The sequence below is a fragment of the Berghia stephanieae genome, chromosome 9 (genome assembly GCF_034508935.2).
Source record: "Berghia stephanieae isolate SIO BIC M18660-M18661 chromosome 9, UCSD_Bste_1.3, whole genome shotgun sequence".
NCBI lineage: Eukaryota > Metazoa > Mollusca > Gastropoda > Nudibranchia > Aeolidiidae > Berghia > Berghia stephanieae.
This window is the reverse complement of record NC_088368.1, coordinates 15,236,675-15,262,856: the sequence shown is the minus strand read 5'-3', so window position 1 is coordinate 15,262,856 and position 26,182 is coordinate 15,236,675. Positions and strand designations below refer to the sequence as shown.

General features: G+C 36.0%; 1 protein-coding gene across 3 annotated transcripts in view; it reads right to left on the bottom strand.

Moving 5' to 3' along the window:
• Nucleotides 1-1,110: 1,110 nt before the first annotated feature.
• The window catches only part of LOC144979756 (uncharacterized), a 107,400-nt gene continuing 82,328 nt past the window's right edge, over nucleotides 1,111-26,182 (bottom strand). For 2 of the 3 annotated variants that reach the window (XM_078926770.1, XM_078926772.1), the window contains 7 exons: nucleotides 25,214-25,386; nucleotides 22,047-22,180; nucleotides 15,584-15,703; nucleotides 13,075-13,226; nucleotides 11,953-12,072; nucleotides 5,603-5,808; nucleotides 1,111-2,445 (listed from right to left, as the gene is read on the bottom strand). In XM_078926770.1, the coding sequence (XP_078782896.1) occupies nucleotides 2,303-2,445; nucleotides 5,603-5,808; nucleotides 11,953-12,072; nucleotides 13,075-13,226; nucleotides 15,584-15,703; nucleotides 22,047-22,180; nucleotides 25,214-25,386 (1,048 nt within the window). In that variant the 3' untranslated portion in view covers nucleotides 1,111-2,302. The remainder of the gene's footprint in view (nucleotides 2,446-5,602; nucleotides 5,809-11,952; nucleotides 12,073-13,074; nucleotides 13,227-15,583; nucleotides 15,704-22,046; nucleotides 22,181-25,213; nucleotides 25,387-26,182) is intronic. The other variant, XM_078926771.1, reaches the window with a different exon arrangement.

The following is a 26,182-nucleotide window of genomic DNA, read 5'->3' as shown; positions in this document are numbered from 1 at the left end:
AATTTGATCACACAATAGGTGATTCACGAGTAGAAAGGATAAGTATAAATGTGAATGACTTTGGACTTCTCTCAAACTTCTATTATTTACATTCCTTTTTCTCTTCTCCTTTCTCATTCACTGTTTCTCCCTCCTGAGGGCGTTGTGTGGATACAGTAGAACCCATGCATAACAGGTCTGGAAATAACTGGCAGGGTTAGGGAGCGTTCACATATTACGTCATCAGCTAGGGGGGGAGGGGGGTCTACCAAATGTTGACATGTGTTGACATGGGGGAGGGGGGGGGGGGGGGGGGTCAGACCCAAGATGATGTCATCAAAACATAGGCAAATTAAGCCTATTTCAAAGTTTGTTCCTTTCAAAACAGCTAAAGATAAATTGCTATGATGAGTATTGCCCATCTCTCAAGAAACAAGATGGGAAAGGGGTATCACTTCTCAAAAGGCGAACTTGCCCTTAATGTTCATTGTATCACTCCTCGATCACAGCAATGAAAGACCATTTACGAAAATGCGGCATACAAGAAGAACAGCAAATGGGAGAAAATGATGACGATGAAGATGAAATTGATGATACTATTTATGGTACATTGCCAGAGGTCCAAGGCAGAAACATTTTTGAATCAATTAATTTTATGTTTGGAAATTGAAACAGAAATTCATTCCACTAAAAGACTAATATGCTATAAAATAATTTGCCTCCTATACTATTTTAAATTACACTTTCTGAATTTTTTTTAATAGCACCTGCACCAAGTAGCCTAATTTAAATAATGTTTGTTAGATTTTATCTTTGCAAATTTAAATTTTATGTCCCCATTGTATCGTAAAACATAAATTATCAACAGTTTCTGAAATTAATAAAATGTCTGAATGTGTTTTATCACACGTTGATAATCAATGTTTATGGTTTGAAAAACGAATAATAAATATTGTGAAATTAAAGTTATCTTTTAGTTTTTATTAAATTAGATGACGTCATCATCTGTTGGGGGATGGGGGGGGGGGGGGGGGGTCAGGTCAATGATGACAAGTGATGACTTGGGGGAGGGGCGGGGGGGGGTCTAAAAAGGGCAAATTTTGATGACGTAATATGTGAACGCTCCCTTATTTAAAATACCTGTTTTCCCGCCTCTTTGCCTTAAGTAAAATTTACCTACCATCGCAGGGGTTTAGAGCCTAATTGGTTATAAAAGGGGTGCCGAATGTGTATATGTAATGTGTAAGTAGGCTACTTACTGCTATATTACTCCATCATTTTAAGTATAACATGCGCCTTGCTGCATACACACACACACACACACACATACACACACACATACACACACACAAACACAACGGTCAGCTTGAAAGTGAGTGAGAGAGAGAAGAACAAAAAAATAATAATAATAATAATAATAATAATAATAATAATAAGAAGAAGAAGAAGAAGAAGAAGAAGAAGAAGAAGAAGAAGAAGAAGAAGAAGAAGAAGAAGAAGAAGAAGAAGAAGAAGAAGAAGAGAGAGGGAGAGGCTGGCTGACATGATTTTAAAAAATTATGATTTAGGCCACTTGGTTTTTCCTCCCTTGAAATTCAGCTATAACAGGACTCGGTTTTAACAGGGATTTCAGGCTTCTATTATACTGAGGTTCCACTGTATATGTAAATGTGTGTGTCATATTTGTATTTATCTCTTTCTCTTACAAGTCACATGTAAGCACACAGATAAACAGACATATTTACAATGGTACACAAATAAATTCTCATACAAATATAGACAGACGACTGAGTAGACATTATTTCGTATTATGCATTATTACATAGCACACTATTTATAACACTAACGAGGCTGATTTTCGTCCATCCTAATTTCTCCAATGTTAAACCTATTTGTCCATAATATCATCAATGAATACATTCAGCAGCAAAACACTGTTTTATAATTTGGATTAAAATTTTTACTTCATATATTTGTCAAAATTCTTAAGATAGCAACTTTCAAAAGGTTTAATAATTTTCAAAAAGTTATAGGTCATCTCAAATCACCAAAAGTCGATGGGCAAAATTTCTGTCCAAAATTATAATTACTTTTTTTTTGTTGTCAGAATAAAATATAGACAAAAAATATTTTATCTCAGCAAAAGGATTTACAGTGGTTTCAATGTTGCCTCAGCGTATAGTCTCTGCAGTTGTGTGAAACAGCTAAGTTTGAGATATTTCGCTGCAGACATAAAAAAGTCTTTTGACATTGTATAACAGATACTACATCACTCAACTCGACATTAGAAATATATCACATTAAAATTATTACTGTCTTGTTTTCACCAACCGGAGGACAAAGAATATAAGAATCTGTCTGGTTTTTCACTTCTGTCTCTGTCATCTTGTTCCATTCCATCGTCATGTGAAATTCCTAATGAAAGCTGGTACAACTTATAGAGTATAGAAGAGAAAGTCTGCAGGCCTGAAAAAGGAGATATAAATAAATGTACAAATTATAATTAATATTTCAAAGTATAAACCCAGCTCAACGCACTTTACAATGCTTTATTTATTCTTAAAGCAGACCATATGGAACCAAAATTCCAGAACAACACAAGTCTCCTATTAGGGGTCCATTTTGTACTAGTACAATATCTGTCTCTGTCGTTACCAGGTATTCATTCACGTTCAAGTCTCCTTCATCAAATGTTGGCATGAATCCTTGCACAAATTTCCTTTACTTGTTGAGGACTGCAATATTTGTGAGGAAATAAAGGCTATTAGGAATAGGCACTCATCTAATTTAATTTATTTTACTACTGTATTAACTTAGATTGGTCTGGTAATGAAGTCTGTAGGATTAATCTGGCAGGAGGGCGGCCAGGAGGTGATTCCTAACATGAAAGGACCAATCATTATGCCCTAGCAAATTCTATTAAAAAATCATTTAAGTTAACAGATGATAGAATTACCCTTAATTTAAGAAAGATTTGCAATTTACTTGTATACCAATCTATAAAAAACAGTTTTAAAGTTTTAGATTTCCCAGTAAATCAATGCTCATAGGCAAAAATGTAACATGGGATGTGACTCCCAACTATTCTTTTAAAGAATAGAAACATATGTAACTACAATACAGCACGGTTTCCCCGAACTCATTCAAATGACCCAAATTTTTTCATCATTATTCTTTGTTATCATTCCATTCCTTTCTCAAACTAATTTTTACCTCAAACACGGTTGCCTCAAACTAATTTCACCCAGCCATCGAAAAAAAAAAAATGTAAAAAAAATAATTGAAGGGTTGTTTTTAAAAAAATCTGACCGGTGATTTGAGCCACTGATGATTTACTGTGAAATTGAAATTTACATCTGTGTGTAACTATATACACTGCAGGTGTGTGTATACAAAATGTTTCACACGCAGCCACTCACAGACTCTATCGTTGTTTGGCATATCCAACACCTCACTGCTTATTCTTATCACTTCGCCATTCGTTCTAATTTCAATGCCACGCGCCATGATTTGCTAATGGTTGGCTACGATATGTTGTAATACAGCAGCCCCCCACCCCCATACATACATCAACCCCCTTGTGACATGCTATGTCTTCCTCAACATATCAATAAACTAAATAAATTATAAAATTCCCTTTATTCATCCTCAAGCAGAGATTTGTCTTTGGGTCTATTCCAAGGAAAGACTGGAATAACCCAGGTGTCAGCTGCAACTCACTACCGCAAATTGAGCTAGGGAGAGCTGGCTTTCTTCTGGCCACATAAGGTGGTGAATATTCGAAGTAGGTATATTCCGGGCATGAGTAAAATACCATACAGCTGAGTTATACTCCCCCCCCCCCACGGGAGTTCGAGGAAACCGTGCTTGAGTGTAAATAAATGAGATAAATATAAAATACCCCTAATTCCTCCCTAGGGAAGTTTTTGCTCTTGGGTTGATTTCAAATATGAGGGTCTCATTAGCTCAGTTAGTAGAGCAATTGCTTCACATGCAAATGGACCAAGATCGATGCCAGATGAAGTCGAGATTTATTTTTGACCCCCTTGTCCACAAAGCACTGATTAAGTGGCTTGGTTTGTTGAATCTGGTGAAAAGAACTTTGTAATATACTAATCACCTACCCAAAAGATAGCAAGCAATTGATTTTGTCTGTTTCACACAATAGAAGCCGGGATAAACTTATGCTTTAGGGGCATAATGACTTTAAAGTAATACTTTTATTTCAAGAATAGACTGAGATAACCAAGGAGCAGTACAGTGCAGTGAGTAAGTTTCTTGACCAATGGAAAAGTGAGACACCAACTGTTGGACCCCCAAGCCTGTATAATTGCAGCTATAACTGATGTATGATTAAATATTTCATTTTTTTCAAAGCATTAACTAAATCCATATAATTACTTTCAGAAAGCAAATAAAACATGCACTAAAGTTTGTTTCAAAATTGAAGTGCACACGTTTTGCTCAATGCCTTACCAACTGTCTGAACAGATTTTTGTGATACTTTGCAAGCCATCTCAGATTTTGAAACATTGTAAATCTAAAAGCTGAAATCTATATCTCCGTTAGTTATTGTGCAATCGTAAATTCCTTTCATGCTGGCGGTGTTTTCATTTAATCACAATCAAATAAAGGAATTTTACTGAAATGAGGTAAAACATATCTTATTTTCATTGGTGTAGCAAACAGCTTCTCAAAGTGATGGTACATGGCCCTAGAGCATTGTTTTTATCTATTTGTTAGTTGTACCACTGACAGTTTCAATGCTGTAAAATAAACATCCTCATTTGGCTTCATTTTTGAAATACTTAAACAGTCTTATAGCAATGTCACTGGGGTGATTTTACATTTCAACATCCATTGCTTTAAATGATTCAAAGAAAGATAATACTCCACTGAAAATTCATACAATTTTAAGTAAAACCTTGTTTATTATTTTCCTACATCTTGAAAGGGTATACTTGATTAAATTAAATATGACTTTATGTTGTGTCCAATTGATAAAGCTGCGTAAGTTTTGGGATAAGAGTTGCTGAGTTTACCCTGAATGTTTATAAGGTGTTGATAAGCTAACTTATTATTGATTTGAAAACATAACATATTTGTCTCGAAAAAATTTATTCATAACTTTTTTTGTAATCTGAGTAGTGTTACCAAGTTTCAATCGAATTCATACACTAGTTTTAAGAATACCGGTCAAAACACGCACTTGAGTTTTGAAACAAACTATAGTTATAAATACAAAGGTATGGGGCATTTTGCCTGATTGGCAATTCTACCTGTATTCCTATTTTTCCTGCTTTCCAACCACTGTGCACGAGACAAAAACCACTGTACGTACCGGCTAAGTAAACCATCTTCTCAAAACAGTAGTATGTAGGGATGATTTAGATGCCAAAATTACATTATAGTTAAAAGTACCAAAGTCAGAATAATTTTTAATGCTTTATTGAAGTGAATGAATATCTTATTTTTTAAATAAAAGGGACACAATTTAGTCTCAAATTTCTGGTCATTTTTACTGTAAAACCCATTGTAACAACTGGTTAACCCCGACATAATACCATTTTGACAGGATGAACCACATATTTCACTTTTATTTTTTAGGTAAGTAAAGACTTGCCTTTCCGCTGTGCTTTCATCATGAGAATAGAATACTTTTCATTAAGAGCAACAAGAAAGCCATTGGTGATGACCATGATGAAAACTATCCACATAATAAATCGCAATACCATTCCAGGGACTGTGATGGGTATATTGAACTGAGCATTGAGTATAAACTGCATGGTGCTGTAATAAGACCGTTTCATTGTAGAAGAAAAATAAGATCTGGTTGGGAGGAGATGGGTAAAAAGGATAACATAAAATACAGTAATTGATAATTATCTACAAATTATATGTAAAGATTTGCCTTGAAATAAAATGTCATCTGAAAAAAACTGTAAAGAACTAATCTTTTCAGTCAACATTTGTGTCAGATAGTTTGGAAAAAAGATGCTTTTTCCATAAACAAATGTCATTTAGAATTATTTAAAAAGTCTCGTGATTTAAAAAAAAAGAAATTTTCTGCAGTTCAGTTGGCATCACGTGAAAAACCCTCTCTACCCTTAAATTGTAGGCTTAAAATGTACTTCATATCTGTAAGCTTAGCAAAGAAAAAAGTAAATGGTGCATTATTTTATAATATTTGTTTGCTCCATGATCAAACACGTATTGTATATATTGAAGTAGTTATCCTCTTGAAATAGATTCTGCCCACTAAAACTATGTGATCTATTGAATTCAAATGTTTGCAGAAAGAAAAAAAAAAATACCAAAAGAAAAATATAGATAATTATTATGATGTATTTTTCATTGAAACGACTTTAACTTGATTCACTTTCCATTATCTATGTAATTTTAAAACAACCTGATATAGGCTACTTAAAGCTGTCCACTTATATAGTTGACCGACTATGCAGCCTCCATGATATTTGTGCAGAGGAATCTCCATTCCTGTCTGTATGATGCAATGTCTCTGAAATTGTTGAGGTCTATAGTTGATGTTTGGCAATCTTTTGGGGTCATTGTTGAATGCATCCTTTGTGTTTGGGTTCCAAATTGGTGAAGTAGAATGACATAGCTATATTTGCTGGTATCTTAAGATGCGTCCAAACAGGCTCAGCCTGGCTTTAAGTACTTGAAGAGAGATCTGTGTTTAGTTACATTTTTGGTGCAGAGCATTGGTTGTTGTGTCCAGTTGATCTTCGTCTGAAGTTGTCATTCCTCATGTTGCGCAATGGTAAAGAATTGATTTGAACAGTGTGTTATACAACTTAATCTGTGTTTTTGTTTTATTTTTTCATTTCTTAATCAGATATGTATAAATTTGTGTAGTTGCTTTTGATAGATGTTTCCTGTTTTATATGTCCTCTTTGTTCCCGAGCAGTGAACTGAGCATTTTAAAACATTTTTCCATGAGTCTTCATATCGTGTGATGGTTGTTAGTTCAGTTTTGTCTAAATCAACTTGATGATTGTATTTTTTCAGATGTCTCAGATGTTGTTTACGTTAATAAAGTCTGTGCCAATGAAATCTGTGTCATCTGCGTATATAATTTCTGGGAGAAAGGATGTTTTAAAAACACTTTTTAGGGGATTAGGTATAGACATGCTTCTCTTAGCGTGTGTTCCAAATACATACTCTGAACAATACCAGGCTGAAACTGTCCCCTTGAGGAGTCCCAATTGCTAAACATTTTGGCAAAAATCAGTTTAAAATGGGTATTGTTATTTAAAATGTAACAAAAAGATCTGTATCTGTATCTGTATGGTTGGCGCTGAAGAAATCAATGGTCTGGTTGTATTTCAGCGGCATCCTCATTGGGCACGGCCCATGTCAGTCAAGCCTTAGAATCGTTTAGGTGTGGTGCCATGATGACCAGTTCATCCAGCCCATTCCAATCCGAGATAGTTCTTATGAAGAAAGAATTTCTGAGGTTTTGGGTTTTTGTCTGTGGCATTTTGAAGCAGTTCGAATTGTTTGTGGCGTATCTCTCAATAGTGTTTTCGGTTATGTGGTTGGCAAAAGTGAGTGCTCGGATTTTTCTTTTGTTTGGTCGTGGCATGAAAAAGGAGTCTGCCTTTATTGATGGTATTTGATCTGTTATAATCTTGAACATGAATGACAGACGGGTTTCTTTTCTTCTTTGTTGGAGGCTGATGAGGTTTCTTTCCTCTAACATTTTTGTCATGCATCCTAGGGCTCTGCTCTTATAGTTCCCAGTTATGAACCAGGCGTCTTGTCTCTGGACTCTCTCAAGTTTTTGAATTTCCTCTTTCAGGTAGGGGTCCCAAGCAACTGCTCCGTAAAGCCAAAAGATAAGTACTAGTACCACATTCATGACATTCACATGAATAGTAGTGGATAGTTTTGTGAACATGCCACCACAATCAAATATGCAAATTAGGACATACGACCATGGCAACCAACTCGGAAATCTAATTAATATGCAAATTTGCTATGTTACCCGTGTATTTTGACCCATAATTCCACCCAAAATGAAAATAAACATTATTTCAAGACTGGATATTATTGAAAATTGTATGTAATTAGAAATTTAAAAGAAGTTTTGGTATTTCCATTTGTTTGGTTAGTGCTATGTGCAAAGTAAAATGACTGAAAAATATTCAAAATCATAGAGAGTAAGAAAGACTACAAGAGGACAGTACAAGACCAGGAAATAGAAGCCTAAAATACACAGAAATCATCTTTTCTTCATCATTCGACGCAATATTCTTTGGGTTTGTATTTTCAGTAAAGCTCATTAGCCATTCTACAGGATTTCGAAAACATTCCAAACCCATTCATTATCAACACCATCGCAATCACCACGCCCACTTTTGTCATGCCCACCACTAGTTTCAGGCCCTATCTAATTGTCATTTTCAATGAAACTGGACAAAATGGGTTCTTGACACCCCAATGTTAGAATCATTATCATAATTGTCATTATCTAAGAATAAATCAGCCCCTTAATCAGAATCATGTCTGTATATTTACCCATCTACATCTGAGTCCCTCTGTGAGAGTTGCAACATAAACAATTTCAATAATTTCATTCCAAAATGTCAAAGTGACAATCATTGTGCACTGACAGTCTCAATAAAGTTCTTAGAGAGTGCTTGCAGTCACAGCAGATCAATATTGATACTCATAAGATTCGTATTTCACTCATTTATCACAGCTATATGAGTGGCACCTTTTGGCCGGCATTACAGACCTATGCCTTCTGCCGTATTTAGCAACTAAAGAGTTAATGTTTTGTTGCTGAGAAGGAATTGGATTATGCAGATCTTGACTGCTATGATTTCTGAGAGAATATGAAGGAGTTTATTTCTTCAAATCGTGTCAAATGCAGGCATCATGTTCAAGCCAGTAATTTTGATTGCAATCTTTAATTAACATGTGTTTGCCCATATGACATTGGGTGTACTTCTTTCTGGTCTGAACTCACTCTGACTATGAGATAGATATTCTTCCACCTTTGGTCTCATTTGGTTCAAAAGTGATAGAATTTATTTTCAGTGTGGTGAGATTTTTGGATAGACCTTTGGACTTTCCTGCTTTTGGTAGTGCGAATAGGACCCCTTTGTTGATGTCCAGAGTTTCATGCACCTCAAATGATTTGTTGAATATTGCTGCAATTTTCTTGTCAAGTCATGAGGGTTTCTCTGTGAGGCCAGTGATTTTGCTTGTTAAGTCATTCCTGAAGTAGGTTCTGATACCTTATTTAGGCAAGTGGTTATTTTACCCTCTTTATCTTCAAACTTTGGGTTTTTGAACAGCTTTCTGTTGAGCAGCTTCACTGCTTTGAACATTTTACTGGAATTGCTTGCTGGTCTATGTCTTGTACTTGGGAGTCTAGCTCTTGATTTCCAACTTCAGCCACCATTATCTTTTTTTTGTGTAGGATATAATTGCATTTTTTTAGTCTGGTTATTGTATTTTGGTTCTGATGTGTTCAAGATCCTAAGTCTCAGATTCTTTTGAATCTCTGCCAGCCGCTTTACCTCTAGGTCCAATTTTCTTTTGGAGGTCTTCTTTGGTATGATTTATCCTAAACATTCTTATGCTGACATTGGATTCATGACATTTTTAGAAGGTCCCATTGCTTTTCTGAACTTTCTGTATTCTCTCTCTTGATGTTGTAAATAAGATGATTGACGTGAGAATGATAACTTTCTTTAGTTCGTGGATTATTAACTAAGAGTAAGATGTCTAATCTTGGTGTTCATTTTATATTGGTTTTATTTTTCCACAATTTGCCTCCAGTTGATGCCAAGACTCACTTTTAAAAGTTTATGGTCTTATGTCACAACAGTAACTCCATAGGATTGAGCATTGTTAGTAGGTGTTTCTTGTCATGTTTACATAATAATATGGAGATCCCAATAGCTCAGTTGGTAGAGCACTTGCTTCTCACGCAAAGGGAGCAAGATCGATCCTGGGTGCAGTAGAGATTTTTTTCTGACCCCTCCTGTCCACAGAGCAGTGAATGGGTAGCTGAGTCTGTTAGATTTGGCGGAAAGACTAGCATCCTATCCAAAGGATAGCAAGTAATTGCTATTGTCAGTTTCACGTTATTGAAACCGGGATAAACTCCGGCTCCATGGGTCTAATGGCTCTGAAGGACTACTTTTTATATTTTATAAAATAGTTTTCAAAATATTCAATGAGTGCTTTCCCATTGTGACCCCTTGAACCTTTCCCAAGGCATACATCTTCCTCCTTTCTTTATCCAACTTTCGCATTGAAGTCCCCAGTAATGAGTAACAGTGAGCTATTCTTCATGGCTTGTTTCTGTTCCCGTAGTGTACACATTCGGTTATGAATCTAGGTCTTGTTCTGTGTTTTGTTTACTTTTGCTTGATAATTCTCAAACATTAAACAATCCAATATTAAAATAAAAAGTCCTTTGAATTCATGAAAGTTTCAGAGCTGGAAAGACTCAGTGTCAACCAGTTAACTGCTGTACTCTGGAAAGACACATATTTTACTTCACAAAGTCCCAGGTTTGAGAGCAGTCCTATAAATTGTCCACCAAATTTGTCTGAAAATTTAATATATTAGTATGACATGTCAAACATCCTGTTCGGTGCATCAATCTAATATACTTTTAAAGAATATTGTTAGTACTCACTCACAAATCAAGTAGTCTGGCTGAGCATAAAGGGCACAGCAGCAAGAGGTAACAGCAGATGGGGAATCCCCTTGCACTGCATGCAGCGAATGAATTAAAAGAGAGAGAGAGAGAGAGAGAGAGAGAGAGAGAGAGAGAGAGAGAGAGAGAGAGAGAGAGAGAGAGAGAGAGAGAGGGAGGGAGGGGGAGGGGGCTTTGGTACACGATAATATAACAATAGTTATGCTTTGGTATTGTCATCATTCCATGGTTTTACATTTCCGGTGATTTTTTATTTTAATTTAGGCAGCTTTTTTTTTTCATACCGGAGCAAATTTCTTAACATTTATTTTTGTCTTAAAGCATGTCCCCTGAGGTAGAGAATAATGGATTGTCTGATTTCAGGCAATTGCCTGAGAATTTACAGGCCTGTGAGAGGTTTTGCAAAGATGAGTCCTCCAAATGCATTATGTAGCGGTGAATCTGATATAAAAATTAAATTTTAACCTTAATTCATATAAAATTTGAGTTGAAATAAATGACTTTACTGAGGAGAGTTTTTTTTTTAACCCTCTGCTTACCAAGCATAGAAAAATCATTACATTCATTATGATACAGCCACCATTTTTCTCAATCTGATTTCTTTTGGACATAACAAAATTTGAAGAAATTTTCTGTAATAGTTATAAAAAATTAACACTGTTGTAGAGCTCGTTTTGCTAAAAAATATTACTAAGCAAGAATTACTGTTTTGTGTTTGAGTAAAATAAATATCAAATTTTATGTTGGTCGGCTTTGAAATTTTGGGGAAAGTTCTAAAACTTGCCGGTAAGGAGAGAGTTAAATTTCTAATTTAAAAAACCCCTGATATTTCCTAATTCCGATCATTTTAACTTAAAAGTCATTTTTCACCCAGTTGACGTACTTGATTTATGAGCTGGATCACAAATTTAGCTTATTTAATAATGGTAAATGATGTATGTGATGGTCAGATGAAAAGTGTCACAAGATATGAACAAAATTAAAAAAAAAAAGTTTTCTTTTTCTCCAATTATGATGTAGTGAAATACCTGTAATTTTGTACCTAGAAAAGATATTTTGAAAATTTAAACTGCATTTTACTTTGAAAAGATCGATGTATACATATCTTTACATTTGCTTAAGATTCTAGTTTTTTCCCCAGTGCGGCATATTTGGTTGTTCCACCACACACACATTAAGAGGAAGAATTGCCAAATCCATACAATTCTAACATGTCTTCTGGCACTTTCCTACTCACTCCTCTCTTGTTAATTCTAACATGAATGGCTTACTGGTATAAGAATCCTAAGAACATTGTCATGGACAGCATGACAACACACAAGGCTGGAGGTAAAGCTAGGACGAATACATATCTTATCATGCTCAACATTACACTGACTGATTTGATGTCTCTGGGGAGAAAATACAAATAAATAGATAAATACATAGGCGAAACATTAAAGTAAATATGTAACCTTTTTTGCCTTTTAGTGTCTTGTGATAGGAACACCCAGTCCTTTAATAGTCAGTGGCTTTTTGTGTCACAAGACCTTAGCACAATAGAACATTTTGATTTGCTCAGAAACAAGAACGAAGTATCAAAATCTCACAAATTATTTGCTTATATAATTAAAAATGTTATAGAAATAATTCTAGTCCTTGATAATTACAAATTAAACGAATGCATTGGTTTTGCTAGAATTGCTATGACATTTACCCCTGAGATCAGACTGGAATAGAAATGTTTAAAATTATCATATTTATTGACTGCTTTTATCGTACAGCAAATTAATTTGTAAATTAGTGAGATCACTTTTGTTTAATAAATGTTCAAACAGCGGCCATCAATCTCAAAGACAGCCGTTATATTCTTAAACATAATCGCATAAGAGTTAACAAGAAATTGTGGAGTTGACTTGATGTTCAGATTAATTCTGTTTATGGTGATTTCTTCCATTAAATTTAATCTACATACCAAGACTTCAATGGAGCTTGGATGATATTAATGTGACTGTCATCTTGAAAACAACAGCACGGTTTGATTTCAAAATCATTTAAAATTGAACAAAGCATATAAAAAGTAAATTCATCTCTACCCAGCACTTAGAAACACAGATCTCTGTGATATGACAGGTCACGAAATATTCGAGGTGGAAATTAAGGAGATGGAAAAAGCTTGGTTACATCACACCCTGAGAAAGTCTGCAACAAATATTATAAGACAGGCTAAGCATGTAATCTGCATGGGATGAGCAAATAAGGGATGCTAGACACAGCCAGATGAAATCATTAATGGAGGTTTGAAAGATGAGAGCTTCACATGGAAAGATGCAAAGATGACACGAACTGGACATGAAGAAGAGGATTTGTCAATGACTCAAACTACAGCTGGAGTGAAGGATCTCATTAAGTACCTGGCACTTCGTACAAGCATCATCACAACTCCAAATACTATAATCCCAGTAAAACAGTTGATTGTAGTCACCACCACTGCGACATCTACAAAGGTGACGTACCAAGGCCCATCCATGGAATGCATCATTTTGTGTAGAATGGTGTACTTGAGCTGGTAAGACGAAAAAAAATCCCCCGAAGTGACTATTGGTCAACACTGACCAACCCACTGGTCAGTACTGACCAAATGCCATGCCATTGTGGAGTGGCTATTGGTCAGTATACTGATACCAAAAGCTAGGGGTGCCTAAATAAGTCAATAAAATATATAGCCATATAAAGCGAGTAAAAAATGACCAAAAAAATCGTTCTATGGATGAGAAAAAAAGAGTAAGAAAAGAAAACATTACCTGTAAAAATATGTGTGTGTCTGTATGAATATGTGTGTGTGCAAGAGAAGGAGAGAGAGATGTGTGCAAGAGTAGTAGTCTGGCTGAGCATCAAGGGCACAGCAGCAAGAGGTAACAGCAGATGGGAAATCCACTTGCACTGCATGCAGCAAATGAATTAAAAGAGAGAGAGAGAGAGAAAGAGAGAGAGAGAGAGAGAGAGAGAGAGAGAGAGAGAGAGAGAGAGAGAGAGAGAGAGAGAGAGAGAGAGAGAGAGAGAGAGAGAGAGAGAGAGAGAGAGAGAGAGAGCGCAAGAGAGAGAGAGAGAGAGAGAGAGAGAGAGAGAGAGAGAGAGAGAGAGAGAGAGAGAAATAAAGCAACTGGGAGATGAAGCAATGAGATGAAATGTAAACCAAGATCAAAACTATAAAAATCAAGCATGGTATGGGGGGGGGGGGGGGGGGGGGGGGGGCTGAGTGATGAAAGAATTAGAGACTTCGATAATGTATTGATATTTTCAAAAACAAAAATGGAGAGGTGGGAGGCAGAGTTAGAGAGAAATAGAGAGTACTGAGCGCTGGTACCGTATTTATTTTTTTTTGTTTTAATATTTTGACTTCAACCATCTTTTTTTTCTACTAGCGCTGAATCAGCTATAGGATTTTCATATTGGTTTATGCAGAATTATTGGTTGTTTTAAAAAATTATTAATGTTGAGAACATTTGCTCTAGTATGATTAGAATCTATGGGTGCCAAATGATGTGACAAAATTTGTCCACATAACCAACTCAATTCTATTTTGTAATTAGTTTTAAAAAAAAAGAAAAAAATTGTTTTGCTCTTTTTTCTTTTTGTTTGTATATTTTTTTTTCCAATGATGTGATGTGTGTAAAGATTTGGGCTTATATAGATAATAGAATTATTAATCCTAGAAACCCGGCTCTAACAGTGAATGGGGATAATTTGGTCATGTGGCTTCTGACATGACGTACGCCTATTTGGACAACTTGCATATGCATCACTGTATGTGGAAAATGAATATAAATATAGTCCATAAAATTTACATTTGATTGGACTTCTCTAAAGTCGTCAAATTTGAAGATGAGGAATAAAAGGTTGATTTTTAACAGTATTCGAGAAAATAACAGAAAATAAGAAAATGACTTATAGGCTTGTCTGTTTTTCTAATCATTTAACAGTTCATATCACTACGCCATTAGACTTTGTAAACAACACAATGCAGCATCCTATTCTGTTTGCCGGCTAAATCTATAACAGTCAGACGGTCAGTGATTGCGCACGACTGTGTTGACCTGATTTATCAATGAATTTCGTTCATTACAAATAAAATTGGTCTGTTAAGACTTTTAAATAGACTGGGGTTGAAATTCACTTGTATATGCATAATATTGCAGGACTTAATAATAATGTAATTTACTTATATTGCGCCCCTCCCATACAATATAGCTCTAGGCGCACAATATACATGGCATACATGACTTGCTGTAGAACAGCCAGAACAAAATGCAAGATGGCAATCAACTTGAACTGAATAGGTTGTTAACAACAAAAAGGCACAGCTATAATTAGAAATTAGACATGACAACATTCTAAATCATATCTAAAGACAAAAGATGTTTTAGTCTTCAGATATGATTTAGAATGCTGTAAAAATTCTTAATTATCTGTAATGTAGTTCTTGTTTTGTGAAAGTTTCTATTTTTTTCCCCCTTCTTTTTCATTCAATTTGACAAAATCATGCTGATGTTGGTTTTCATTTTAAAAGCCCTTTTCTTTCTTTTCTTATTTTTAAAAAATGTGAAAAGCCCTTTCAAGTACTGGCCAATGGGCGATAGTGCCTGTTAATCAAAACTGACCAATGCCATGGCCTATTTTCAATAGGTGGCTTGCCGTCATCTAAATCAATGTCCAAGAGATTTTGAAGTAACAATATAACTATCACAGAATGCTAGAGTTACTAACTAAACGGAAGAAATTTTTACTAGCAATAAATAGGTGTTAGGAGGATATTCGTCAGCTTTGTCGCACACAGGCTAAGGTACATCATCAGTACTGACCAATAGGTACTGGTGCCCACAACAGATGCGAGCAAAATACAAAAAAATTCATAAAACTTACATTAGTTAAGTAGTACCTGTAGACCAACATCACAATTAATATTCCATTGAATAGCCCAATGACCATAAAGATGATGTTTTCCGTGCAGGTTAAGTAACTTAGGATACCTTCTGTTTTTATCTTTAAGACAAAATTTTAAAATATATGTAGGTGTTAGTGAATTATTGACATAGATTGTGCAAAAAAAAAAAAATAATAGATCATTATATCAGAAAGATAGATTATATAGATAGAAAGTTGACAAATAGATAGATGGCTAGTTATATTAGATTTATGCTTTGGCATAAACGCTATATATATATATATATATATATATATATATATATATATATATATATATATATATATATATATATATATATATATATATATATATATATATATATGTGGATATTTATTATATATATTTTTTATCATTTATTATATTATTTATTTCTTATTGATAAATTCTTGACAGTAATCTCACTGGCAAAGGTGGTAAAGGAAGCTCCAGTGTCTTGATGGCAGAAATAAAAAATAATGAAGTGCTCCACAAAGTCCCGATAGTAAGATACAGGCCTGTAAATGCTCATCTTTCAATAAGTCTGAAAATGTTTGGTCATTATGCTCATAATAATTAGTATGTGATACATACTTTACTGATTATAGATATGATGTACAATTGCTTGACAATAGTGACAAACTTTAAGTAAGTAGATAAGACAGAGAGAAAAAAATGCCATTACACGATGATGACAAACATAGGGAAACGAGTGATGCCAGCTGGACATATCGATGATGACATTTTTGGACTAGGTTCAACAAGGGTCACAGCCACTCTCTTTAATCTTTCTCTGTGTCTGGAGGCACTCATATGACTTGATTGGGTACATTTGATGGGGCACCATATGGTCGACTCAGTCCTGGTGTCGCAGCAGTTGCCACTCCTCTATCCAAACTACTAAACGCCTGAAATACAGCTGGGACTGTCTGGTTTGTCTTCAATTCCTGACTAAGAGCTTTGTGATATGAGGTCTCGGTATGTCGAGTCAAATAGGATTTGCCTCTACCACTGTAATTTAAACGTCGTTTTCAAATCAAGCAATAAAAAAGTCCAAGCTCTGGGATTTTTCATATGTAATCAGACAAAACATTGCCAAGCAAATATCTCTCTTCCAGCCAAGACTACTTAGGTGTAAATCTGTTTTTAACAGATGCATCAATTGCCTTGATATCCGCAATACGATCGATGTAAGTCTCAGGCATTAAAAAAAAATCTTGATAGGTAATCCATAACAACTAATGAAAACAATTTCAGCTTACTTTATGGTCTATCTAGGACAGGGAAACAGTAACGATTACACAGTCAAAAAAACAAAACAAAACTAACATTGGAGCACCTTCATGAAACAAAAATAAAATTGAGAAGGCTTTGTGGAAAAAAATAAATAATTGAAGTACTTCTTGGAAAAAACCAAAACATCAAAGACCAGCTTCGTACATTGAGTAAATGCATTATTTGCAATTCAGTTTTTCAGACAACTAATCTGGAATTTGGTCTCCTCTCCAAATAACAAAGATAAATAGCAAGTAGCGAGCTGATTTCAGGTCCATGACCATGGATGACAAAAGTAGTTTCATGGTGCAGAGTGCAATCCTAATTGGTGAAACTCATAGCAGAAATTACTCATTTTCAAACTTTCCCGATAGTCTAAAATTAGACTGACACAATCATGGATTAAGATCTATTATTAGGCTTTGGAGTTTCCATGAAAGACAATAATAAACGGTCTCAATGTTGACAATTGAAAGACTGAAAACTGAAAATTGTCTCGAAAATATAAATAAAATGGAGGAGAGGAAAATTACGGCTGTCAATGCGTAAGGTCTTGAGAGAAGTGAGTAATGAGGAGTAAATCAATCAGCTTTTATAAAAAGTGGTTACGTGACAAGGTTGGAAGAAAAGTATTCACTAACTTGAAATGAATTCAAAGAGAAGGCTATTATAGGAATGATAATCTTATATTAGAAAGTAAAGTTTATCTAAGCCTACCGAAATATACACTGGAGTGAGATGAACTCTATTTTTATGTTTGTAATACTAATGTAATAGAGTCAGACAACCGGGTAGCTGATGCCGGCGAGTGTGATAGAGACAACCGGGTAGTTGATGCCGGCGAGTGTGATACTGATGGAGACAACCGGGTAGTTGATGCCGGCGAGTGGTAGTAGTGGTATTAGTATTGGCAGAGTGTAGAGGCCGTGGGAGTGGATGGATTCGGTCCCGGGGTCGACTTAAGAGTTCCAGACTGTAACTGCGGCGGTGGTGCTCAAGTGAGGAAGATAGATCGAGACAAAGAAGTGACAGTTTAGTACTACTGTTAGTGATAGTAGCATGACTTCATGTGTCAGAAGTAGAAGTAGGGAGTTGATTTCATGAGCGAAGAGCACACACCACAGTCAAGTCCGGAGACACCATAGTCTACCCGAGTCCTAGCCCATCCACTCCAGGGTAGTGGAGGCGATCAAACAACAAAGGCCAGGATGTATAATGATGAATTCTTTATTCAGGAACAATGGAACAGATCATTCTTTTGTATCGTATTCAATAGGCGTGTAGCAATGAATGGAGCAATGAATGAATGAAACGAATCAATGGCAGAATCATCCCATAATATTAGCTATAGCAGTTAAAAATAGATTTAGCGCGGACGTCAGGGAAAGCACCTACGTCACTGGTCCAGGTAAAGTGATGCGTAGACTGAAGTGAGTAAACTCGATCGAGTTGTGTGCATCTTCATCATTTAAACAAATTAATGCAAATAACATGGGACATGTATGAAGGAACGAATAAGTCTAAACTAAAGAGTTATGCTACAAAATCAATCATAGTGAATTGCAGAGTTAAAGAGTAAATGTTTAGCTCGTAATTAGTAATCAAAGGCTGTATGAAATATTTAAGTAGCAATTATTAAGTATACAGAAGAACAAAGTAGATTTAGATGACTCAAGGTAGGTGGCTAGAAAGCTATGATTTGCCAGAATAAGTGATATAAATTTGTAAATGATCATAGTTGTTAAAATGAAGTTATAACGATGTGAAGAGATGAAAGAAAGCACACAAAAATATAGTATCAGGCCAGAAGTCACACCCAGCCGAAGATAAAAATAGTACTACATCGAGAGACTACCTGTGTAAGGGCTTAACACACAACACACAGTGTACTATTGGTCATAGTAACACACACGAGTAAAGGAATGTTGATATCAACCACAGAGGCACACAGTCTTGCATACATTTAAATAGTGATGGTAGCGACAAGTAGTAAAGAGCAATAGAGTACAAAATCAAATAACATTAGATAGAATGGTCATTCTATTACATATCCCCAACTCGAACCGTTCTATGTCCTCATAGAACAAATTATTTAATTATCAATGGTCAACTAGGCAGAGAGGATTCAATGTACGAATTCAACTTGAAAGAAATGCAATCAATGTAAATTTACGTCGCTTCAGCAAAGCGGTATAAGTATAAGATGAGAAAAGCGTTAAAACTTGAAATACGAACGTCTCAAATATGAGGAGGCTCATGTCGAATATAGACATGGAAATATTAAGTGGACATCGCCTGTTAGCGGTAAAGGTAGAAAGAACTACACTGTTATAATTATAAGCAATAGTTTAAACATTCCATAATTACATTGCATGTTTCATTATGAATCATGAGCATATTATTGCAAAATTAATGGGAACTAACGAGACATTGAATCAATATACATGAGAATCCTACAAAACATGGATTATCTCACCAACGTGGTGGTCAAACTCAGGCAGATCCTTGCATTTGGCAGACGTCGTCTGGACATATGTGTGCAGGCGGGATTCTGTGACGTGGTTTCACTTTCACAGACGCGACTTTTAGGAACACCGGCCCCACTTGACGACGATGCCTTCGGATAGTTGCATGGCAGTAATAGGCACGAGGCTCCATCTGGTTGGTTAATTCACGTTGGTAAGACCCACGGGTCATCTCGGGCACAGACACACGGTCATCACGGGCACAGGCGTGCGATCATCACGGGCACAGACACACAGGTCATCACGGGCACAGACACACAGGTCATCACGGGCAGAGACACACAGGTCATCACGGGTACAGGCACACGGTCATCACGGGCACAGACACACAGGTCATCACGGGCAAAGGCACACGGTCATCACATCACGGGCACAGGCACACGGTCATCTCTGGCACAGACAATGGGTCATCACGGGCACAGGCACACTGTCATCTCGGGCACAGACACATGGGTCATCTCGGGCACTGAGACACGGGTCATCACGGGCACAGGTACACGGGGCATCTCGGGCTCAGGAACATGGGTCCTTCGGGTTTGGCAGTCACTGGTCATCTCGGGTTGGACAGGATACTCGACGTGTATGGTAGCCGGTAGCGGCAGTCTTGTTATAAATTCGGCTGTAAAGGGGCCGAGTGGTAAGTTGACGTCGATTGTCGTCTGTCGCAATAAAACATCGAGGTTGGTGTACAGGGACTGGCAGCGAGAGTGTAGATTCGTTCCAATTCCAAGTGGATGTCTGACTGATGAATAAATAAGCAGGTCTCCAAAAGGCTGTGGCTTCTGAAATTGAGATCCTGCTCGCAGCGCCAAATTTGTAATAGAGTCAGACAACCGGGTAGCTGATGCCGGCGAGTGTGATAGAGACAACCGGGTAGTTGATGCCGGCGAGTGTGTTACTGATGGAGACAACCGGGTAGTTGATGCCGGCGAGTGGTAGTGGTAGTATTGGCAGAGTGTAGAGGCCGTGGTGGGAGTGAATGGATTCGGTCCGGGGTCGACTTAAGAGTTCCAGACTGTAACTGCGGCGGTGGTGCTCAAGTGAGGAAGATAGATCGAGACAATGAAGTGACAGTTTAGTACTGCTGTTAGTGATAGTAGCATGACTTCATGTGTCAGAAGTAGAAGTAGGGAGTTGATTTCATGAGCGAAGAGCACACACCACAGTCAAGTCCGGAGACACCATAGTCTACCCGAGTCCTAGCCATCCACTCCAGGGTAGTGGAGGCGATCAAACAACAAAGGCCAGGATGTATAATGATGAATTCTTTATTCAGGAACAATGGAACAGATCATTCTTTTGTATCGTATTCAATAGGCGTGTAGCAATGAATGGAGCAATGAATGAATGAAACGAATCAATGGCAGAATCATCCCATAATATTAGCTATAGCAGTTAAAAATAGATTTAGCGCGGACGTCAGGGAAAGCACCTACGTCACTGGTCCAGGTAAAGTGATGCGTAGACTGAAGTGAGTAAACTCGATCGAGTTGTGTGCATCTTCATCATTTAAACAAATTAATGCAAATAACATGGGACATGTATGAAGGAACGAATAAGTCTAAACTAAAGAGTTATGCTACAAAATCAATCATAGTGAATTGCAGAGTTAAAGAGTAAATGTTTAGCTCGTAATTAGTAATCAAAGGCTGTATGAAATATTTAAGTAGCAATTATTAAGTATACAGAAGAACAAAGTAGATTTAGATGACTCAAGGTAGGTGGCTAGAAAGCTATGATTTGCCAGAATAAGTGATATAAATTTGTAAATGATCATAGTTGTTAAAATGAAGTTATAACGATGTGAAGAGATGAAAGAAAGCACACAAAAATATAGTATCAGGCCAGAAGTCACACCCAGCCGAAGATAAAAATAGTACTACATCGAGAGACTACCTGTGTAAGGGCTTAACACACAACACACGTGTACTATTGGTCATAGTAACACACACGAGTAAAGGAATGTTGATATCAACCACAGAGGCACACAGTCTTGCATACATTTAAATAGTGATGGTAGCGACAAGTAGTAAAGAGCAATAGAGTACAAAATCAAATAACATTAGATAGAATGGTCATTCTATTACACTAAAATAAAATATTAGAAAAATAAAGGTGAACCATTGTTATGTAACACCCCCCCCCCCACCCACGTTTTAAATATAATCCTTAACCATTATGGGAAAGATAGATTATACAAACGGAAATAAATGCATTATCCTGATATTATAGCATTAACGCATTGTTATGATTTGTGAAACAATAAAATTGTCTTATTAACTCGACATGAAAATGTTTATGATAAAATAGGTATGATTAATGAGTTACAATAACAATGAATGATTGTAAAAACAAATCATTGTGATAAACAATAGTGATGACAATGAAGCATGAATTAAGTCTATGGTAATTTATTTAAGATATAAAATATAAATCTATTGTACAAAGAATAGATATATAATATAAATCTATTGAACAAAAATGGATATAAAATATGAATCTATTTCACAAAGAATAGATATAGAATATGAATCTATTGCACAAAGAATAGATATAAAATATAAATATGGTGTATAAAGGCAGTGCGTAATGTAAAAAAAAAAGTCACAAGGGAAAGATTTACCTGAGCAAGTTGAGCGATGACTTGAATGGCAGTAAAAACCACTAAGACTGTAAAGCCAAGAACCACCATAATCAGATTGAATTTCTTAAAGAAAAAGGCAAAAGGCTGACACTGGTATTTCAGTTTTATGCCATCTGGAAGAATATAATCAAAAGTTAAATCTGTCTTTCTCTAATAAAGTACATTTTTCATTCTAGCAAGAAAAACATTTTTACCCCTTCATATTGAAAAATAAAGATCTTCCTGAACTTGTCAAAATGTTGTAGCTAGACTCTTATTGTTTGAAGTCTCACGCTTGAGAAATTTTTTATAGGCTAGGGATCAGAACCTACGGAGATAAATGAGATGTAAAATCTCTGGTCAAAATTATTTTTAAAGAAGTCTTTTGTCAAATAAAAACATGAAATGGTCTGTATGACACAATGCCAGACAAAGCAGAAAGACAAATACAAGAAAATAAAACCCCACCCCAAATGATTTTATGGAATTTTATTTTTTCTCTTGCAACTATTGCAACTCTTGTCACTGTTTCATAACATCTTTTCAGATTTTTTATTTCACCAGTGCCTGATTTTCTACTTTATCTTTTGTCAGAGCAACAGAATTATATTGAAAATGAAACGTCAATAATTGAAGTTGTTTTTGACAGCTGACATCAAGTCTATTGTGCGCTCAGTGGTCTAGTAGTATGACACTTGCATTCAGACCACTATGTCCCTTGTTCGAGTCCTGCTGAGGGTGGGACAAAATTAAGACATTATAAAAGACTTTTCACTCACATTCTCTTATTTTAGTATTACTTAATATTTTAGTAAAATGAGAACCTAGCTGGTACATGTATTGTCTGCCAAAAAAAAAAATGTAATATTGTCTTATAGGAGTACTGTCTTGTCCTGTACGTTAATGTGCCTTTTGGCATGGAACACCCTGTAAAGCACTCAGACCATGTTATAAAAGCTCAAGTTTATTGCTTTAAAAAATTCATCATTTATATACAGATTTATATTTTACTCTTACCTGGTGTTGTACTTTATCAAGAAAATAAAAATAAGTTCTAGCTTGGACTTCAATGGTTTGGGCTTTCAAATTTAAAAAAAAGTAAAGTCAATAAATTATTGAACAAGATTAAACATTTCCTCCTCATCTCTTTAATACAAAGATATAAAGAAAAGTTTCATCAGTGAATGATTTTACAAAGAAGTAGTAGTAGCAAGTGTATGGCTACACCTCCAAATTCATTTCGTCAACGCAGCTTCAAAGTCTTCCTCCGCCCTAAAAACTGTTTCATAGCCACCTTCAAGTTTAGTTACTGGACATTGGAGGACGATGTGATCGCTGGTCTCTGGAACTGCCTGACAGTTCCGGCAGGCATCACTGTTCCCAAGTTTCCATCTGCAAATATTTGATGCAGTTCTGCTATTATTATTGCCAGTTAAGAGGCAACTTGAGGAAACCCAGTATTTCCTGGGGTTGTGGAATTCAGGCATTCTTTTAGTGGGCTCTTTTATAATGTTTCCTCCTCTTGGTGTTTCCCTGTTTCACATTTCTCTCCAGTTCTCGTCCACACTTACAAAGAAGTAACATTATAGAGCTAAGGATGAGGATGCCGACGATGCTGCTAAATGTATTCATTTACAGACAATATTGTTTTGTTTGTTTTTAAAGGTTTTACAGTGCTTGCAACACATTAAGGTTATATCAGAGCAAGTAAAAAGGAAGAAAATGGGATAGTAAAAAGTTCTAGATTTACAATTAAAGTACCCAAGAGAAAGTAAGACAAAGGGGAACTGGGAACAAATAGGGATCAGATGTAGATTCCAAGAGCATACCACCAATGTACTTAGTTTGAGATCAACTGTAAGTCTCATCCGGACACAAGCAAAAAATCCAACAAAGAGGAATACACTCAAATGCTTACATTATACATTCAAAACAACAAATATAATAATACATAACAGAGAAATGATTTACAAGGAAATAAATATCATCTCCCAATACAATAACTATGCATTTGACTGTTTCCCTCCCAGCCAGGGCCAGGACAAAACCAAGTAATCTCATCCCAAGACAAAGACAGAAAACATGTTGGAAAACAGATATAAGGGGATAGAAGACAAAGTATGTACCTCCCTGCCCACCCAGCTACAGACAATAGTATTGACGAAGATGAAAAGCCTGAAGTGCTACACCAATAGAGTGCAGAATTGGAGACAAAGAGTGTGAAGGGGGATAATTATGACCAGAAATTTTAATAAAACATGCCAAGCACAAGTTACCTCCTATTTGACAAAGATGGCTCTGTATGGACTAAAGAACTAGCTACTCTGACTGGATGAATACCTGCTAAAAATCTCAGCACACCTCCAAAGACATAAATACAAAACACCCAAAGAAAATACACTCCATCTCATCTGCTTTCCAGTAAATCATCACTGATAAGATGATTAAAGAGATTGTTGATGACAAACCAAGAGGGGATCTGATGGAAAGCCAACAAGTGGAGCGTTACAGATGTGACAGACATTCCAAGTCAACCCGAAAATTATGACCTAAAAATGTCAAGGCTTCCCACTCCCTCCAAGGAATACCCTATATAGGGTATGTACAGAGAGAGGAGAAAAAACTCAAAGCACGAAATAGTCAAAGAGTTAGTCCTGATTATCTGAAGTCAGGTAGAATGTAGTAACCTGCGACAAATTCTCTACAGACACTGAACTCACAGAGTGGCTAACAAAGAGAGGAATGGCATTAGTTCAGACTGTAAGGAATAAAAAGAGCTTGTTACCTCCATCTTTTCAAATAGAAAAGACCTCAAGAAATACAATAGCAATTTTGCTTTCTCTGAAAAAGGAAGCTTTGTCGCGCACAAAAAAAAGCCATGTTGATGTACTTAGTAGAATGTACAATGCTTCAGACGTGAATGAAACAGACCAAAAGGGGAAGCCTGAAATGATTAGCTATTACAAGACAAAAAATCAGCTTTCTACTCCAAAAAACTTGATTTTCTAAGAATCAAAAACATACCCCTAGGGTGTCTTTACACCCTAAGCTCTGAAATAGGATTAATACTGTTTTGTGACAGTGGACAAATAGGTCAATAATTGGGGAAAATATGATTTGAACAAATATTAAAACTTGACTCAATACAAACGAGGATAAAAACTGACCTTTTCCAAAAATGTAGTTGATGGAGAGAACTGAGGCAATGCCGTTGTTGATGTTCAGGACTGATGCCTCAATGAGTAAAGCCCTGGTGTTCTCATCCACCCATTTGGAGTGCTTCATCAGTAAAATAGCAGCAAAATTGTCTTCGTAGGACCTGCCTAGAACGTACTCATAGCTGAGGAAAGATCAGGGGGTATCATTAACTAGATTTTTTATTATTATGCTAAGTTAGAACTTCAGAGTGCTTTAGTCATTTTACATATCATACAGTACAGATTCCCTTTTATCCATTATTTTTGTGCAAGATTAGGTAATAAATGGGTGGCAGAGTGCTCACCTCACAAGCAAAAGGATAAATAGCAATTCTTGGTGCAGTCAAGATTTTTCGAACTACTTTGTCCATTTCGGTGATGGTTTTGTTTGATCTGACCTAAAGTACTTTGAAAGACTAGCATCCTACCCAAACTATTGATAGATTTAAATGACCCTCATCTCGGCAAAAACTCTGAAACATGGGACTTATTAAAGACCTCACAAAATGTTTAAATAATATTGTATTTAAAAAATTTGGCGAGGTCTTTAATAAGTCCCAAGTTTCAGAGTTTTTGCCAACATAAGGGTCATTTAAATCTATCAATATTTGAAGGATGAGTTTTGTGGCCAAATTTTTACATATGTGTCTTTCCAGAGTACGGTGGTTAGCTGGTTGAATTAATCACTTCTCTGGCATCATAAGACTGTCATGAGTCGATAGATCACATATTAAGATTTTTATTAATCAGTGATGATACTCACAAAAAGTCAAAAAGGAGGAAAAGTCTCGGAAAAACGGAAAACTCACCTAGAACATTCTTGCACCACAGGAAAGTAGGCAGGATGACTTCTTTTGAGTACAATTTTAAAACGCCCGGAGTCCAGTAAAAGGAGGAAATTTTTTATATATATATTTATTTTTTTAAAAGGAGGTACTT